At 42.5% G+C, this 20,030-nt stretch overlaps 1 protein-coding gene across 10 annotated transcripts in view; it reads left to right on the top strand.

Annotated features, from left to right (window-relative positions):
* The window catches only part of DPF3 (double PHD fingers 3), a 189,320-nt gene that overhangs the window by 86,871 nt on the left and 82,419 nt on the right, over window positions 1–20,030 (top strand). For all 10 annotated transcript variants that reach the window (XR_009744965.1, XR_009744966.1, XR_009744964.1 and 7 more), the window contains exons 2-3: window positions 2,158–2,318; window positions 7,340–7,447. Coding sequence is in view for 7 of the 10 variants with exons in the window: in XM_061462660.1 (XP_061318644.1) it covers window positions 2,158–2,318; window positions 7,340–7,447 (269 nt within the window). In the remaining 3 variants the exon portion in view is untranslated. The remainder of the gene's footprint in view (window positions 1–2,157; window positions 2,319–7,339; window positions 7,448–20,030) is intronic.

The following is a 20,030-nucleotide window of genomic DNA, read 5'->3' as shown; positions in this document are numbered from 1 at the left end:
AGGGGTTTGAGGCCACTGTGGGGGATTCAGTGTCCAGAGGGATCCCACTGTGCTTGCCCATGGCTCTGCCCTCTGCATGTTAGACCAGAGAGCTCTCTCCTTCACCTGCCCTGCAAAGATCCCTGCACTGGCTGCTCCCCAGGAGCTGGTGGTCAGCAGTAGGGGGACAGGTCTGTGAGGCACCACATACACACAGACGTTCGCTACTGCACAAACCCACTGAACAACCCTTAGAAAGTCTCTGTAGCCAAGGGACATACCGACTCCTGAGTGTGATTCCTGCTCCCTTCTCTCCCTTGAGGATGCTTTGAAATGCAGCAGATGAAGTCAGAATAGCAGAAGGCAGCAGGAAGCTGGTGGGCTTTAGCATGCAGACATGGTATTCATTCCACATCCGGGGGCTCAGTGTGCTGGATACCCTCTGCTCATTAGAGAAATGACCTGGTGGAAGCTTTGTGAGAGACTTATGGACTTGTAATTATACATAATTGAGATATGGCTTAAAATAAGCATAAGAAAGTGGGTTTTTCACATGAACCATTTCAGCTGTGGAACTCGTCACCCCGCAACATTTTAGGTATGAGAAAGTTAAGTGGTTTGAAGAGCTGGTTGGATAAATTCAAGGACAAAAGAATCACCGAAGTATTAAACGTAATATTGCCACCATTGGGTAACCTGAGACTTGGGGAAGCTAAGTTCTGATCATCAGACATGAGAATGGGGAACTAGAGGTGCCTCCCTCTGTATTTGCCCTGGTCTTGCACTCTTCCTTGAGCCTCTGCTGTTGGCCCCTCTCAGCAAGAGGGTATTGGGCTAGTACAGCCCAGGGGAAAAGAAGATGGCTTCCATGGAAGTCAAAAGGTGCAACCAAGGAGTGACTTAGAAGGTGTGAGTCAGAAAAAAGACACAGAGGGTAAAACAGAGCAAGTTGCTGTGATTTGACGTTCAGAGGTGTGCAAAGGGAGTATACTTTTAAAACACCAATTGTGCCTGTGGAAGAGGATAGTGGGGAAAACAACTAATAAACCAGGAAAGGGAGCCTCTTTTATCTCTGTGCATGCATCCCTTTGGCTCCCTTGCAGTGCATGCTATGCTCTTTTTGCACACTAATGAATATCAGAGTCAGAGCAAGTTATGCTATGTATCACTCTACTCCTATTTTTCTAATGAACTTACCCCTAATGGGTACCTTTCCTAGCTATTTCATGTCACAACTCAATTTCATCTTGACAACAGATCAAGAATGAGGTTCAGTAGTGTGGCCCACCTACTTTGCAATACTCCAGCATGACAGCTGCTTTGTGTCCTTAGGGTAGCTTTACTTTGATGCTTTTCCCTGTTTAGAAACATTTGGAGGGAGGATTTTGGTAATCTCCAGCAAGCAGAGTTTTTAAACCTTTCTCAAGGGAAGATGAAGATTGTATGGAATTTTTGAACAAATAGTTATTTACGAAGTAAGTGACATTGTCTTTAGAACTGTCCGTCCCACTGGGCCTCAGAGGAAAGCAGCATTTGCCATGCTGGATCTTACTGGTCAGTGTTGTAGCCTGCTGCTGCTGGTGCCTCAGGCTTGAGTGTGGCAAATTCTGGAAGGGTTATGACCAAATGTCTAGTCTGACCACTGCAGACATGGCCCTAGTTGTTTTCATACCTCAGAAGCACTCAGTATGAGGACTATGCCCTTTCCTTTTATGGGCTCTCTGACACCAGAAATGCTGGAGTAAAGTTCTAAGCTTGGCTGGCTTTCTGGTTGCTCAAAATATAGTGCAGGAGTTGCTGTTAACATAGGGTTGAAATGACTGGTTTGCTGCATTGGCTGGACAAACCACGGGGGAAGAGAAATAATAGAATGAGTTCCCTGTGGTGTATGTGTTGCCTTACCCAGGGTCATGGGCCAGTGTGGTTGCATCATTGGCTCATTTGGTAGCTGTGCCACTGCTGAAAAGATCTGTGTCCAGTTCCTGAGTGTCTGATCTTTTGTTGGCACGTTCTGCATGATCTGCTCCTCCAGTGTCTCGTGTCAGCAAGCTTTGCATGTCATCAGGGAAATTTTTTCTGCTTGTGCACTTATAAACCAACCTGACGTCCTCTTTTTCCTCATCTTGTTTGAGGGGATGGTGCAGTCTCTCTTACTCTCTGCCCTGTCTCTTTTGGCAGACTCGGGGACCAGTTCTACAAAGAAGCAATCGAGCACTGTCGCAGCTACAACTCTCGGCTGTGTGCTGAGCGCAGCGTCCGCCTTCCCTTCCTGGATTCACAAACGGGGGTAGCTCAGAACAACTGCTACATCTGGATGGAGAAGAGACACAGGGGACCAGGTCGGCAGCATTGTGTGTGTGTATGCATGTGTGTATGGAGGGCTGGCCACCGAGCCCTCATGGGGTTTAATTAATAGGAGCTCAAACCTGCTGCAGGCCACACAGAAGAGAAGCTGCCTAAACCTCTGTGCCTGCAGGGGATTTCCTTTGGTAACTGCAGAGAGCTCATCCTGATTATTCTCCCTCTACCCAAAGAAGTGCCTGGCATGGTAGTTTCTAAGGCTGCATCGTCACTCTATTCATGCTATTGATCCCAGTCTGTAGCAGAAGACACAATGCTTTGCTCTAGGTCAGACTGGAATTGTCTTCAGGGTGGGGAGGTGGAGGTGGGAGTTTCTCAGGTGAATGCTGAAAATAAGGAATTATATAGGGAAGGATATAAGGCTGATGTAAAATAGAGGAGAGTTCAGTTATTGGAATGAATGTTTTTTTGGTGGTTACAAACATATCTATAACTCCTGGTTTATGTATGTCCTTAAAGAGCTTTGGCTAATGCCTATTCCAAAGCTCAGTGAAGCCCAAGGGAAAAGACCGCTGTTATTTTTTTAGACTTTGGTCAGTCTTTCCTATGTTAGAGTAAGTTCTTCTGAAATCTGTGTTTGAAAGGCAAAGGACAGTCATCAGTTCAAAGGCTGTAGGTGTTAGTCAGAAGTCCTCCTGAGCCCCAGGAGAAATTTTTGCCGAGTGTGGCTCAGCGTCTGACACACCATTAGCTCAAGGAACAGTTTTTTTTGACAACACCAAACTGGGGTTCTATTATTTTGGTTGTTTTTTTTTCAGGGGCAGACCAGAGAATGCAGGCAGGGAGGGTGGTAGGGTGCATGGGCACTGGGAGCATGACTTGCACATATGCACGTGTACACATGCCAGTTCCTATAAACCATACTGAAAAAACGCCCAAAACTCCAGATCTGGAATTACAGGAAGGTACAGCCTGCTCTTACCTCTTCCACTGGACAGTTTGCAGGAATGGCAGGAATACATAGGATATTTCCCACCCCTCCTGGGGCTAACAAAGCAATTGCTGCTTCTGAAGAGTGCTTAGCTGAAGCTTTCCCTCTCCCTTTCCTAGGATATACTGAGAGAACAATCCTTGCACTGCTTCAATTGCTGAAATATCCAAAGTAGGTTTAGTATTGCCTTGCAGTATTATCAGAAAGCTTTTTCTATGGTAAAACACAGCCAGTTCTGGTGCAGGAGGCAACAGGTGTTTTACCAGTGTTAAAAATACCCGAAACATGTCTCAGCTGCCAAATCTGCTGGGGTAATCTGGGACTGCTGAATGTGGTTTACAAGCTGGGAGTTGTCTGAGGTTCTGGGCTAACCCTTCATTTGTAGGTTGCTTCATGACCACAGCTGGGTTTTTATTTCAGCCGAATATTCCCCATTCCTAAGAGATTATGCCTTGGCATAAAAACTAGCTTTCCTTTTTTCCCTTTTTTTTATTTTTTATTTGCTAATCTATTTACCCAAAGAATTTCTGTTCTTTTAGCATCTTGTTGAGTAAGGGGCTGCTATTTTTACCCTTTTGAGCACAGTCATAAGTAGGTGTACATCCACTGTATCCACAAAGTAATGTTTTGGCAAGAGCATCTGCTAAAAGATAGACACAGGTAGACTCGTATGGGTCTCACTGGTGTCTCCACACTTACAGAAGAAATCATCATAACAACATTATGGCATCACATCAGGAACCAAGAGGTCTTAACACTTTGCCTTTCTCAGCCACAAGCTGTCTGAACTACCTTGAGAAAATTCACTGTGCAAATCTTTCATTCCTCACTTCTGATAGTGAGCTATCAGTTTACCCTGCCAAAGGGGATCACTGGCATTTCTCCTGCAGGTCTGCAGTGGAGACGATGGAACATTCTTCACAGAGAGTCAGTGTGAAACATGCCTCCCACATCTGCACTGGCTACCAGATCTGTGCCTTTGTTATTTAGAATTAGAATAATCAGTGCGAAATGAAGCAGCCCTCCTCCCCCATGTACACTTTCCTCTTTCTTGTTTTTTATTAGCCCATTTAGTGCTCCCTTGGGTGTCTTTGCATCATCTATTTCTTGCAATATTATGGTGGGTCAAAGCATCCCTCTACAGCTTTAGCATGCCTGTTTTCAGGCTGTACAAAGGCATTTATGTCCATACTGAAGGGCTCTGGAAAGTCTCTGCCAACCACCCTGTATGTATCTGTCTTGTGTATTGTGTTCAATGCCATTTACTATCCCTAATCTGAAAAACTGTACAAAGACAAATGGTAAAACTCCAGGACCTCTTTTCATTTAGGCTTGAAAAACAGAGAGAAGAGTCAGGATATCAGCATATTAACCTGGGTTCTTGCTGTCCTCTTTGTTAAAGGAGTCAGAAAACTGCATTTCATGATAAAGAGTTCAGGGTTAATTTCACACAATACTGCACATAACTCCCTCCTTTTCCCCTCCTCCCCCAGCCTTTCACACCAGCTTTGAGTTATGACTCTCCTACACTAATGAGATAAACAACATAGCTCACTGCAGGTTCTGCTATTCCATCAATACGCAAATGGCTGGAGCCTTCTTTGGTTGCCCTATAAGGCACCAGAAGGAGAGACATCTGAACCAGTACTGAAGACAGTAAGACCTGTATATGCATCATTTCCATATGCACTGCAAGATCAACTGTGTATGGGCTAGATTCAAAGTATTCAGAACTGACCTTTTCCTCCTTGATCCTCCTTTGTGTAAAGAATCACAGATCCACACATCATGTGAGCCAGCACAGTGGAGGTCAAGGTGGAAAACCGAAGGTAGCATTTTATAGGTTTGGATCAAGCAAAAGTTAGATATGTTTTTAAGTTCACTGAATGGCTGTGTATTAATGAGCAAGGGTATTGTGAATAGAAACTGAGATCTTGCCTCAAGGGTTGCAGAAATGGATGTTGGATCGTCCATCTCTTAGTGATCTGTCTGCCACCTGGAGTAGGTTGTAGGTCCTCTAGGGAAGAGGCTTTCCCACCTCTGCTTTTTCAAGGCTACTTGCTTTGTTTCTTGTTGGGCTTTCAGTATTTGTGGTTGACTTTCACTGCCCTGCCTGAATCCAAACTGCTCTTTCATGTATGCGCACTCAGTAATTGAACATGAACAGATACTCCCCAAAAACCGCATAGATCCTTGTTCCTCCCTGTCTGGGACTAGTGCTCAATGCTGTGGTGCTTATTTCATTCAGATGACTTCTCTGTGGAGGCTTCTGCAATGGAGAGCTGGTTCTCTGTCCTATTCTTTGGTCTAGCAACTGCCATTTCAATGTTGTGAGCAAGTTCTTGCAGAGGACCTGCTGGGAAAGGGTGAGGCTTCTTGCCTCCACCTCTCTAACGACTCACATCAGAGCCAGGCACAATCCACCTCATCATAATAGCAATTGTTTGCAGTGGTTAATGTTTGCAAAGTGCCATGAAGAAGTGTGTCTAAACACTGCAGAAGTGCTAGTTATTCACAATTTTTATTTCCCAAACCAGTCCTAAGTGCCCTGCTCTGAAATCTATCTTTCTTAGGGTGGGCATAATGCCCAGTAAGCTGTGCAGCAATGAAAGAAGTGTGTGAAACCCCACCATTTGGTAGCATTGTGTGTCCTGGAACAGCCAGGATCTCTTCGAATACTCCATCATTTGGCCATAACAGGCAGTGTCCTGTAGATGCTTAGTTTATGCACCACAGCCTTAGAGGTAGGTGCGAAGTGCTGGGGTCTGAACTAGTATTTCCAACAGTTGAAATATTTCAAACCAGGAGCTTAGGCTTCACTTGCAGAATTTGATTGGCCCATTCTCTTGAGGTGAATAATTTTGTTGTGTCTTTTCCCCACGTAACAGGATATTGTTTTCATTATCCTCATTTGGTTTGGTGGATCAGTTTTGTTCTCAATCTGGTCCACTCTCCTGACTGTTTCAGAAGAATGAGAGAACACTTCAGCCATCATGCTGCCCTTGAGCTGTTCTACTTCACTGGCACCCAGCTGTTCATTGTTGGTGCAGTCTTGATAGGTAACACCAATCCTGTCCTTTCTTATGCGATCTTACCGTTTTCTACCAGCAATGAGTCTGAAATTGCAGTCACACTCTGTAGCCCCTTCAAGACAAAGCAACAGCAGAAGGACAGAAGAGCCAAAGCAGAATTGGTGGATGGAAAGGGTAGGCGGAGCAGGGAGAGAATTAAATTCTTCCAACTTTTCTGTGTCTTGCTGGGTATTTCTCTGTGTCATGAGTATCTGGGGCAGTTGAGGACACTTTGAAGCACTTGGCAGTGTGCATCTGTGTCCCTAGTAGCATTCACGAAGCCCTGCTGTGTTCTGAATACAAGAGAGCAAAGCATAGCTTGAATGTTGGCTAAGGGGTGTCTGTCAGGAGAACCAGGGCAGCTCAGAAGCCAGTGATGCCAAATGTGATTCAATGGAGCATGCAGTAATATAAACATTACTGCTGTATCTCCTCCCACATCCAGGATGTTGGCATGAGGAGGTAATAACTAGAACGAGGTATCTGTCTTCAAGCAGAAATCCAGAATTCAAGCAAAAATACAGAGTCCAAATAGAAGGACCTCATGGATATTGATCTGTTCCCACTTGGAAGACAAAAATTTCCAGAGCTGCTCTGTGCATCAGGGCCTTATGATTTGCATGTCAGAACTTCATCTCTTCCCTCCCAAGGGGCTTTCTCTGCCAGTGGAGGAAGCATCACCCCTGTAACCCAGGAGAGTCTGAAATTCTATTTACCTTCAAGAAATCACAAATTATTTATGTGCGGCTCTGGTTTCAGTGAGCTGAGTGAAGTGTCTAAGTGAGACCTAGATTCTCTGTAGGCCTGATCCCAAGAGGTGCTGAGGAGCCTCAGGAGCACTGGATGCCTTGAGTGTGTAGTTCTGCCTCATGATGTGCAAGATTGAACCCTCCAACAAACAATATGCTGGAAGGGCAAAAACAAAGATGCTGGAGACAGTGCTTGTGGTTTGCAAACTGAGATGTGATTATATTTATCTTTTGCCTTTTACCTTCAGGCCTGGCCCCAGGTCAGCTGTACACGTACCCAGCACGTTGCTGGCGCAAAAAGAGGCGTTTGCATCCCCCTGAGGATTCCAGGCTGAAGCTGCTGGAAATTAAACCTGGTAAGTATTTGTTTGCCTCTCTCCCTCTCTCTCTCCTGTGCTGCAGAGCAGCTGGTATACGTGCAAACTTGGCATTTAGACCTTGGACTGTATCTTTTTGCCCCTCTCCAACCATTTCTCTGTACATCTGTTGCGTCTTACTTGATTTGGTGTAACAATATACACTAAACTCTCTGCATGCAACTTATCCCTTACAGAAATGTGTGCAACTTGTATTGAATGCATTGGGAGCTGAATTTACCTTCCGCAGGGGTGAATCCTGGCCTTTATTAGCAAATTCATAAGGATGTAAAGGATCAATGTATTTCTAATTATTTCCTCAGTGCGTTATTAATACAAAATCTCAGTCTGGCATCTGCTGCCTCATCTCTGTGAAAAAGGCTGCTGTGTGTGTGGAACACTCTGGTAAGATTTTTCATAATGGGGCTGGGGACCAGGGGTGTGACCAGATTATAAACAGAAAATAATAAAAATTACTGAGCATATGCCACATTTGTATATGCGTGTATGGCTGTATGTGTACCTTAGTCCATTCTTCTTTAATTCTTATAGTTCTTGGTACTCTTCTCCTAAAATTAAACTATGTGAAGTGATGAGTCTGAATCCTGAATGAGTGACTGTAATGCAGATGTGAAGGAGGTACAGCTGTGTCAGAGCATAGTGTTGTGCATTCTTCCCTGCAGTTAGTAATAAAGGCTTGCTGTCATTGGGGTCAGCTATTACAAGAAAGAGAGAACACACATACTCACAGCTGCATGTGGATTTTAAGAGATGAGACACTGCCAGTATGGAAAGGATGGGATAAAAAATACCCCAAAATACAAATTAAGAATATTTAAAAAACCTGTCTGTCTGACAGAAGAAGGTGTCTGGGAATGGAGCAATGCTCAGCGATACTGATGGCTTTGCTTCTATGCAGTAGTTGGTGAAAAGAAAGGAAGGCAAGTTCTAAACCCAGTAAAATCACAGGCAAAATTCATCTTGATTTTGGCAGAAACAGTTTTTGAAGGCTTTCTATCTTCAATATAGAAGATGTCATCAGGGAAATGGACAAGAGGAAGAAATGCCCGTAACTGCTCAGCAGAGCCCCTCAGAAAGAAATGGTGAAATCAGTCAGGTACACTGATGGAAATGGGACTGGACTCTAGGAAGAGGATGATATTGTACCATAGAAATGTCTATCTTGGACTTTGTGATAATGTAAATGCCGCTGTGTCTTGGCAATTTAGTAAAGTGGTAGTGTAGAGTTTGACTCTTCTTTGTTTGCATTATGCTTCTTTGCTGTATTCACTGAATGCCAAATTAGCGCATCCTACATGCCACGGGGCACGAAAGGCAATTACCACAAAGTTATCAGATAAAGAGACCTCAGCAGGTCTGTGTCTGTGTTGTTTTCCCTGCTATAAACATTTCTTCTGCATCTCAGGAGTACTACTTCTGTTGCATTGCCGGTGGCAGCCGAATAAGGCAAGTTCTATTGCTCTGCCATTTAAATCTGTTTTCCAACCAATTTCTATCTAGCGATTAACTTTCCTTATCAGGTACACCACAAAATAATTTCATTCCATTTGTGCATATCCAGAATAGACTCACTAGCCAAAAATGTGGTTTTTCCCTTCTCTGATTTGAAAGTGTAAAACTTATGGGAAGCGTTGGATCTCTATTTAAAGATATCTTTTGACAATTTGCGAATAAGATAGTTTAAATGATTTTCAACATGGACAACAGAAATACTGTTTGGTTCAGAGGGGGACATTGTGGGAAAACCTAATGGTGAACTTAGGAAGCTACCTTGTGCTAGCCTCTCTCTTCCTCAGTCAAATGTTAGATGACTGTGGGGCAAAGATTTCACAATTTAAGATCCCCTAAAAAGCACAGAGATGAGAATTGTAGGACATTTAAAATAAATTTGGAAGAAGTCTAATCTAAATGTTCTATAGTTTCACTCTTCCTATGGCTTGGATATCCTAGTCATGGCCTAGAGCTGCTCTCTGCAACCAGAGAGGGCTTGCGCTCGATTTTATGTAGGAGTCTGTTGAATTGGTTACATACTATATAACATACACAAGCAGTGCAATTCTACATCAAACTAGGGCTAAACCTCACTTCTATTATCTTTTATATTTATTGTTTAGTACTTCTCATAAGACTGCTGCTGTAACAAACACAGAATGGGATCTTAGTTCCAAAAGTTGCCAATCCAGCGGTCAGTGGGATCAGCACTAGAGCAGTGAACACTTGCTTGGACTGCATCTGGGCTTTTGAAGGAGGCTTATTGTAGTAGCAAGCTGTATCCAGAATGTCAAGACTTCTGCATACTTCAGGAGATACGTAGACCTAGGTTTTTTGTTTTGATAAGTCATAGCTAGTCATCAGCTGGTAGAAACTAGAAGCAAACCGTTATCTTGCTAGCAGTTCAAGGGTATAATAAATCACTTATTAATTATATAGTATTTATATTTACAGCTTTTGTAGTCTTGGTACCTTACAGGTTTAGGTAGTACATGAGACAGCTTAGTGAGTGAGAGTTTCGTATTTGGTAATACCAAAACCTGATGAAGAAAATGATCAGGCTCTAATGGTCTCCTGATTTTTTCTAAAATGCAAGTGCACTATAATGTTTTTCTTGGGGTCAGTTGCTACATGCTTCTTAACAGAGCATGGTGTTTTTATTGTCCTGGTCAGTTGCTTTTATTTGGTTTTAAGTGGAAGTGTTTGGTTTTAAGAATAGTTACAGCCACAGTTGTAAAGATCAGAACACTGGAATAGGTGTTACTGATGCAGCCTTTAGATGTCTGTTTTCCTCTGCCACTGTACTCAGAGTTACATGTGTGGGTTGCCTTAGTAGAGTTATTTGATCAAATATCTAGCAATGTTCATGTTAATGCTATTTCTAAGCATGATCCATTCCACTCAGTAGCCTATCCAATAGATAGGAAGTAGAAATAAAGTATTGCCAAAACTTACTTATGATAACTGCTTCAGTGACAATACACTCAATATTATTACCAGACCTTTAGGATTCCTGACATTTACTTTCACATGGTCTTCATCTTTCAGTGGTATATTCATATCATCAGAACCAAGTGTTATGGCTCTAATGCAGCCAAGTTTTCATTGTTGTAATGGATATGATCTGTTATATTAGTCATTATAGTGTAGCAGTCAAGATTCCTTTGAGCAGTGGCATATATTTGAAACAAATCCCCAGTCATGGCAATATTGACATGCTGCAAATATTGTGATTTTCTAGGTAGAGTGCTAAAGTTATTTGATGTTAATACTCTCATAATACTCATGATACTAGATTTCTGTTCAACCAGGTATTAGCAAATCTGATTCTCTGCAAAAAAGGCACTTTCCAATTTCCAGCTCTCCTCCCACCACCTTGAACTGCAAATGCTGTGAAGGCAAATAATAGAGTTCTGGCCCTCGTTAATATCAGAATGGCAAGAAAGATGAGGGTTAGAAATGGAAGAGATCACCAATTACCCTCAAGGACCCTTGAAATCTTAATTGGTCTTTGTCCTATATGCTCAGTGGTTTTGTGGTGCTGGGTGCTATCACAATTCTGTGTTGGGTTACATACCAATATTGTGGAAGTGGTATTACCTACAGTAAACCCTGCTGACAATCAGGTATTACCCAAGCTTTGCAGCTATGTGGATGACAACAGATAGGGTGTGTATGGCCAAAAACTCCTGTGGAATTTAAATTGGTAGTATCCTACTTCAGTTTTACATGATGGCTAAATATGGATGTGTACATACATGCACAACAGAGCTTTTATTTCGCGTCGTATGTAAGTGTAAAGAAAGTGACTGGGAAGCTTTTGTCTCAATTCACTGCCATCCTTTGGTTTTGGACTGAAAGCCAACAGTGAGGTCTCACAACGGGCAGCTTTCCCACCCACTTGGAGGGTATGGAGTAGAGTTTCTACCATGGTGAGAATGAGCTGGTGTCCTGTGCTAGTGTCTGTCCTATTACTTATCTCTGGGCAGTCTAGTGTTCAGTTGAGCTACAGAGATGGCTTTTTTTCATTACCAGCTGTTGAAGAAGTGACAGTAAACAAAAGTATTTTTCATTTGCTATTATGAGCCATGGTAGAGTAGTTTGAGGCGAGTACTGATAACAGATTTTTAGATGCCACTTAAGCAATACCCGATCTCTTTTTAATCTGACATGTGGGATATACCTATGTGAGTGTGCTTGTGAATGAATGAATGGAATGCTTACAGATTAGCTATTATCTCTGTCAACCATCTCAATTTACCCTGTAAAGCCTGTGTCTGTTTGTACAAGACACTTTGTTTCTCCTGGGAAGCGATGAGTGCCCTCAACTCTTACGGGAGATGTTCAGCATGTCTGTGGAGGCCCATGCTCTTTAAGATGGAGCACTTCACCAGGACAAAGTTAAGATGAAATAAAAAAGCAAAGGACAGAATTTGCATTACTGTCACATATGTGATAGTTTCAGAGACTCAAGCAGCATGTTAGATCATCATCCTGAGAGTTGTCGTAAAGGCTTCTTACAGTCTGCTATAGTCACTTACTAAAGTAGATTTTAGCCAAATATACAAAATATAGTAAAGGAAGGACTTCGATTCCAAAATGGAGAAATGAGCAACAAATCCGATAAACTACTTCTTTGAAGATTTAACTTTAGGTTTGTGTCAGAGCTGGAAATCAAACCCAAGAACACAGAAAAAGCTCAGCTCTCCTGAATTCCCTATTCTTTTTTCTTTCCTTGTTTGCTATGTCCACTATCAATGATATTAGAGCCTAAAAAAGAATTCAAAACACTAATGAGAATTTCCTTGTATCATTTTTCTCAGATAGGCCAATTATTATTGACTACTTTCACTTTTCATTTCAGCAATTTACACACGTTGGTTCTTGTTCAGTGCTACAAGGCAGCAGTGTTGTTTCGCTATGAACACTGTCAGGAGTGGTGCATCCTAACAAAAAGTTTTGCTTCTATTTAATATATGGGGAAACTTCTCTGTGATTAAAGGTTAGGTTCCTGTTATATTATAAAACTTGCCTGTACCTCCTCTTTAAATCTATTAAGACTGTGTTAGGATCAAATCTGGCAGAATAATAGTGCTGCCAAATAGAACACATTTGTAAAATACAGATGAGTTGGATATGCTATTCCTGAAGGGGGCTAATAATATCAATGTACTGATTGTTCAGACTTCTGACAGGTGTCTGCACATGTGAATTTACCAAAGATACTTTTGTGTAGAGGTTATTTTTTAATTGTTCATGGCTTTTATAAACACTTGCTGCCATGAAACCTAAATTTGGGGTGGAGATAATATGATGACAGAGAGAAGCAACTTTTATCCTTTGGTGACTTGGTCTAGATTCCTCATGTAAGATGGATTTTAACAGCCTGTTATCATCTTCTGTGACTTTTGCTGTCTGCCCTCCAAAATATTGAAATTATTATTATTATTATTATTATTATTATTATAGTAAGGGAAGTTGTGGATGCTCCATCCCTGGCAGTGTTCAAGGCCAGGCTGGACAGAGCCTTAGGTGACATGGTTTAGTGGGAGGTGTCCCTGCCCATGGCAGGGGGGTTGGAACTAGATGATCTTAAGGTCCTTTCCAACCCTAACTATTCTATGATTCTATGATTATTAGTTTTAAATCTGCTTTTTATTCAAGTACTCCTGCATTCTGAAGTACTTTGGCTTTTAACATAACTCTCCTCATTCTTTAACAACGTATTCTTCCCTATTTTAAAATATCACTGATTTTAGGATTTTGTTTTCCCTTTATCCTCGTTTTCCCCGGTTTTCCCACTCCCTATCCAGCGTTTGGCTGCTGTGGGACCGACGATGGGCAGCCGGGGAGCTGCGGGCCAGCAGAGGGCGCAGCGGACGGCGAGCGCTCTCGGCAGGGGCAAGGCCCGCCCCCGGGTCACCTCCGCGGGGTCAGTCACGAGCTCCTTCGGGAGTGGAGCAGTGAAAGCAGGGATGGGACGGAGCGAGCTCGTTAACACACCTCCTTCCTATTCCTGCTGAGGCAGGAATGGCCTCCTTTAGAGTTATTATGTGTTAGAGACTGGCCTTGGTTTTGGTAGGTGGTGCCAGAGCAGCAATCCTGCAGTGCGTTCGGGTCAAGTGTTCGGTCAGACATCAAATAACATCAGTGTGGACAACGATGAGCTTCATGATTGAAGAATCTGAGTGACCCACGTCAAAGAATCTTACTGAGCAATTCCACATGTATCCTGTACTTTCCGGTTGAGCTAGAGCAGATCTTATTTTCACCCATTCCCAAGAAGCTTTATATTTGGCACCTCACATAGAAGAAAACAAAAGAAATCCTTAGCTTTTTGTGACAGGGAGAGTGGATAATTTTCACTCCTTGTTTGGTGATTTGATCATCATTTGATGTGTTCCAGTGCACATCTGCAGGATGTCCGTGCTGAATCCTGACATTGGTCTATCATGTACCTGTGTGTGTCACATTTTTGTAGCACTTTGAAATAACATGAAGCTTTATATTGTGAATCCAAGACCGGGAGCCACAATGCTGGGTGGTGGTTTTGGTTTGGTTTCTTGTTTGTTTGGTTTTTTTTTAGATCTAGATAAGAAATTTCAATGTATGAGAAAAAGGAAACATTCATAATGGCTGCAGGAATTCCTAAGCACCCCAACTGTCTTTTTCCGATCGTTAGTAAATTTGGAACCTCTCATGCAGATGGGGGGGAAATTAATTTTTACCAACTCTAGCTTTTATTTAAACCAAACATAATACTGATTTCTCCTAGGCCTTCTCTTCTGGGTGTCTTATCCAGCAAAGTACCTAAATATTGGCCTAGATTTAGGTAGGTGTTTATTCATCAGCTAAGCCTGCAGCTTACAGATGAGTCCATCAGTGCTACTGAATTAAAACAGTAGGCTCCAATTCCCCACTAATCTTGCCTTCGCAGCAGAATGTGGCACGACAGGCAGGAGCTGCTGCTCTATGGCCCTTATACATCTAGCTATGTCTCGGGTTAGAAAAAGTGACTTTCTGTCACTGAGAGAGAACTCATAAGTGTGTGACCTCCTTGCAAAGCAGCTTCTTTTTACACACATTTAACCAGACTCCATGCCATCTCCTCGACCACCTTTAAATTCTTCCTACAGTGGGGACCTTCGCTGGACCAAATCTTTGGCCAGATTAAGTCTGCTTTCCTTTTCTTACGTAGCACTAAGAATACCAGAGAGCCTGTCTCTGCATGTATTCACTGACACTGAATCATGATGTCGAAGTCCTGCAGTGAAATATCTTTGTCCCATTGCCAGTCTGCAGTAGAGGTGCCAACCTCTGCCTTTAATGTCCTGCCCCACTATCACATGCATGCATCACCTGCATCCCATACAGGAATACACAGCACCAGGGACACTGGGATATCTTTTCTCTCAGCTTCTTGGAGTATAACATGGAGGTGCTAAAACATTGACCTCATTGGTCTATTTCAGAGAAGTGCCTAACAGATAGTTAATAAATCCTTTTAGAGAGTTTGGGAGGGGTACGGGAAAACTTTAAATAAAAAGGAATGTATGAATAAAGCATGCCACTTGCCAAGCCTTTTAAGTGCCAGTATTAAATGTTTTAACCATCAGCATAAAGCCTTGCAAAACTGGTATGAAAGTGTACCAGCTCTGGTGCAAAACCTGGGCTTATGTGTACAGGGATGGTGATGAAAAGAGCAATTTGTTACACACCCTTAAATACAAATAGAGAGACTCACCGTAGACAAATTGTTGAGTCAGTTTTTGCGAGGCTGGCTGTGCAGGGTAAATGTTAGAAAGATATCTCAAGGTTTGCACAGTGTAACTCTTCTTGCTTCAGTTTGGCCACCGATAAGCTGGCCTTCTACATGTCACAGGCCTGTGATTACTTCTTCAGATCACGCACTGTTCTTCCTGGGTATTGTTACATGATAAGCTGCAAATTCTCAGACTAATTCAGCTCAGTGAGTGTGAGTGAATACATGTTTTTCCCCAAATGGGATTTCATGATTTTGCAGGTATGGAAATAAAAGACACTCATTTCTAGAAAAGCAAATACTGTTCTATAAATAGTCCAGTCAAGAAAACAAAAACATTGTTGCTGCTGCTTGGCTCTACAGTCATGCTGCGAGAATTTACAGGCTTAAATTCGTGTAAATAGTTTCTCTTTCATTTGTGGGATCTGGAACAGGTCACTACAAGTATTTTATATGCACAGTTTTACCAAGAGAAGTGTGTTAGCCAGCTAAGATTGCTCCTATGAATCACCTGAGATTACTCCTGGTTCTGGTTTGGCTGAGCCAGTTTGCCACGCTGCCAGAAAGCTGTGTGAAGAAGCCATTGGGCTTTGGAACCTCTCTGGGCTTTTATCAAAAGCCCATTGAATCCAGACCCCTCTGGCTCTGGTCATCAGGCTAAGGCAGAAGTAGCAACTGAACAAGATAAGGCAATTTTGGAAACTTAAATCTCTGAGTTCTCTGGGTCTCATCTCTGAGAGTGGGAATGTAGGCTGCATGTGCAGCAACCTGCAGACACAAGGCTGTTGTTATTTCAGAAACAGCACAGCCACTTAGTAGTGATTTTCCCAAGTGATTTGTGAAAGTAGAGTTATGATGACTTTGGGGCTAGGCTGTTTTGGTCACTACAGTAGGCCATTAAAGCTGAAGGAATGGGTTGTGCTCTTCAGAGCCTCTGCAGTGTGACTGCAGGTCATCTCAGGGCTCAGTGTGTGGAAAGCTTGGATGGCTCAGGCAGCTGAAACGTCATTGGCTTGAAATACCTAGGCTGCTTGAGAGGGACCTTACTTGTAGTGCTGCCACCCTTTCTGTGTTATCCAGCCCATTGTTTTGGTTGTTTGCTTTTCTTGGCTACCGTGTGTTTGACCTACATCTGGCTGCTAGCGTGCATCTTTGGAAAGAGGTTTTACAGCATGTGCCTCTTGGGCTGCCAAGGCCTGATCATGGATGCTGTGTCTCTAGGAGACATATTATACCTCCTGTAGAGGGAAAATGCTGTGGGATTTATCCCCTTACTATGAAGTTAACATTGATGTTTTTTAGTAACTATAAGGATTATTTATTTCTGAAATAAACAGATTTAAACTTAAAAAGAGGGGAGTGTGGTTAGGCTGAGGATGAGATTCTCTTCTTAGATAAAAAGTGGCTTTGGAAGAGTGTTTCAAGCAGATCCCTAGAGGCTTCTCAGAAGGAAGGGGTGTGGGAATCCCTGGGGAAGCGCCAGGGTATAGCACCTGAGGAGGTGCTGGAACCCGGCAGATTTGTTTCCCTCAGGCTCAAATCATCAGCTCTCCAGCACAGGGGAGGGGTGGCTGGAAAGCCATCTGCCCTGTAGGAGTCTTGCAGCTAGAGCTGAACCTGAACAGCTTTGCTGGCAAACCTCCTTGCCACTGTTCTTAGTACAGCTGATACCAATGCCTGGAAAAGAATAAGTGGCACTTGAAAAAGGATTTTTGTGAAGAACAGAATAGTTTAGGTGCAAGTACTGGACACAAGATCCTACAACATGGGTATCTTCTATCTAATTCACTGTGTCTATTTTATATGTCCTTGTGGGTAATTATGGGAGCTATCCAGTAATCACATGAAAAAAGGTTTATAGGATCAAGTCCTCTGGGTTTAGTCTTATAAGATGCCAAGCTGTCTAACCCCAGACAAGGGAAGCACCTGAGCTTGGACTTTAAGAACATAAGTGATCTTTTTGGAATTAATGGCACTTGCCACATGCTTAAAATTAAATCCACATGTAAAGTACCAGGTTGGACTAGACTTGCAGGTTTGGTACTTGGCATCCTGCAAGGCAGAGCCCAATAAAGGCACTGGGCTACTAGGTCAACTGTAAAGTAGCACTTGTGCACTATTCTATTTTGTAGAAGAAAATGTTAACAAAAAATAGCAAAGGTATAATGGAATATCATTACATTCAAAATATTATTTAAAAAAATCTTTGATTCAGTTTTATTGTTTTCCTGACACATAGAGAATGAAATTACTTTATAGTACAAAATATAAAATTTATAGCAGGTGGTATTTTTTCTGGTGTGTAATATAAACGAATGAGCAGTAAGTGTTAATATAAAGTCCAGTTTGAAATCTTACAAGACAAGCTTTAGAGATCTGTTGAGAATACAATAGTGAGTGTGATGGCTTCCCATCCCACACCCCACTACCTCCCTTGGTGTAAGCCTTCAGTCTGTCATTCCATTCTCTGGAGTAAACATTTTGCAACCTCATAATCATCTTGTACCTGAGAGATACTAAGTATGTTTTTACTAAGTTACAAGTAATTTCAATATTCCCTACATTTTCCATTTGATTGCCCAATAGTTTATTACAGGTATTTTACGCTTGAGGACTCTGACACCATTGGTGTTTGCCATGGCATCCATTCCCAATAAGGAACTCCATGGGGGAAGGAGGGTTTATGCAATGTACATTTGGAGAGGAATTAAGAATGGTGTAGACGGATATGGCTTTTCTGTGCAATGTCTTTCAGACCAGAGATCTCACTTAGGATGCACTTTGAGCATGGTTCCCCCTAAACAAACAAGGTAATTTAGGGTCAGGACCTTAGGTGTTGTAGGAAGTTACAGTTCTGTTAAAGACTACAGGGAGCAGTGATTTTCATCAGCTAAAGCTATCGTTCTTGATGTAGGAGAAAGGGTGAAAACTTTACTCCTCTTGATGGAAATGATGCATTTCTGAATGCATGTGATTGCCCTCGGGAAGTATGGGGTTGATGTCTTAGGGACACATATGGTCATGATTAATATCCTGTGCATGTCCTACAGAGCTGTAGTGAAAATCCCTTTGTTGTTGGCTTAAAATAAACAGCATTGCATGATGAGAATAAAGCTGGCTCAGACAGAATGCTAAAACTACGTTTAAACACTTCAAATAAGTGACTCACTTCTTCGTGTTTTTGAGAGATAGTGAATGCTTCTATCTTCTCATGATTTCCTTGGTGCAATGTCTGTGAATGACACGGTTACAGATCTGTGCTACTCTGACAAAGTGAGCTTCATAGCCGTAGGAATTTCTGGAGTGACGTTATATTTGTAAATGATGCTATGGATACATCTGCCATGTAATGCTCATTGCCTATGTGAGGTAGCAGTACAGCAGAACTGGAAACACAGAGGTTGTATCTATCTGTGAGCAATGCTATCCACCAGGACAGTATCAGCAAACAAAGACACTATTAGCTAAATACAAAGGAGTCAGGATTAAGTGCTTTGTGCTTCTGAAGCTGCTATACCAGGATTTGCACTATAAATATACTTGCAGTATATTCTTCCAGGGAGCTTTTTGTTACTACCTATCTGGATGGTCAAAATAAAAAAAATTAACCTCACTCTGCTAAAGATGATGCCCCAAGTATATCTGAACTCTCAGCAAGTTGTACAGATGGAACCAGAGTGCATCCAACTTTTTTGTTTTGCCTTTCAATCCTGAATCTTAATTAGTTCCCTACTGCTTTAGTACATGCACAACATTTTAATAGTCATAAGGACTTACTCCAATTCACGTTGCCATTTTCACAATTCACTCTTTCATACCAGTAGCAATGCTCCCCCCCTGCCCTGCATTAAGGAATAGTGTAAAGAAAACTAAATAGCCAAGCGTGTAGCTGTAGATTGATGAGGTTGTCACACCATTCTCTTCACCGTTTTCTTCCAACATGCACTGTGCTCTAATAGATGGATGATTGCTGGGGGAGGGAGAGAGTTAGCAAATCCCACAGCCAGATGTTCAGGGATGGACAGAGCAACCTTCTCAAGGAAGCCAGAGGACTATAACTGTGTCCTTCTGCGGGAGAAGGACACTCAGGTGCCTCCGGCTGCCTGTGTTTATCTCTCTTTTCAAGAGGAGCACAAATGGGCTCAGCATGGCTGCAAGGATGGATGTTTCTCAGTGCATCGCGGGAAATGACCAGTCATCCGTCTCTTCTCTGTGGAGTCTGCCTGCAGCCATCAATCTTGTAGCCCAGCACGGCAGCTCCTTTGGCTTAGTTTGGCTCAACATTAGATGAACAAAGGGAAATGAAAGCTGAGCAGGGGGAAAGGAGAGAAGAGCAACTGTTCTCTATTTCACTTTGTTTTCCCCTTGCATGGCTATCTCTCCCTCTTACCCATTATCATCTATTTTCACTGTGTTTTGTAAGGTGTGGAAAGGGCCCAGAATATATATTTTCAAGATCAGCTTACAGCTTTCCTCTGATAACAGAGAGGAGAAAGGAGAGAGATACTGCAAAGGCATAATTCAAGGTCCAGAGCTTTCATTTTTCAGACTTTTCTGTGGCAGTTTTCAGAACAAGCCTGCCATGGTTTAGTTGCAGTAGGCAAGGAGAAGGAATATAGTAGCTTTCCTCCATCTTGCTGTTTTTCTCTCTTGTTCATCCTGATTCCTTCCTCAATACCACTTTAGTGTTTTCAGGTGTGTACATCATCTCTCCATTCCTCTTCTATTCAGGAAACCATCAACAGAGCTACATGATGGGGTTTCCTGGAGAAAGATATGTACTGATGTCCAGAGCCATGATAGCAGCTC

This window comes from Pezoporus flaviventris, unplaced genomic scaffold, assembly GCF_033815535.1.
Source record: "Pezoporus flaviventris isolate CSIRO_AGI_PZ_B2104156 unplaced genomic scaffold, CSIRO_AGI_Pfla_v1 ptg000035l, whole genome shotgun sequence".
Classification (NCBI taxonomy): domain Eukaryota; kingdom Metazoa; phylum Chordata; class Aves; order Psittaciformes; family Psittacidae; genus Pezoporus; species Pezoporus flaviventris.
Note: the sequence above shows the minus strand (reverse complement) of the source record. Positions and strands in the feature narration are given on the sequence as shown.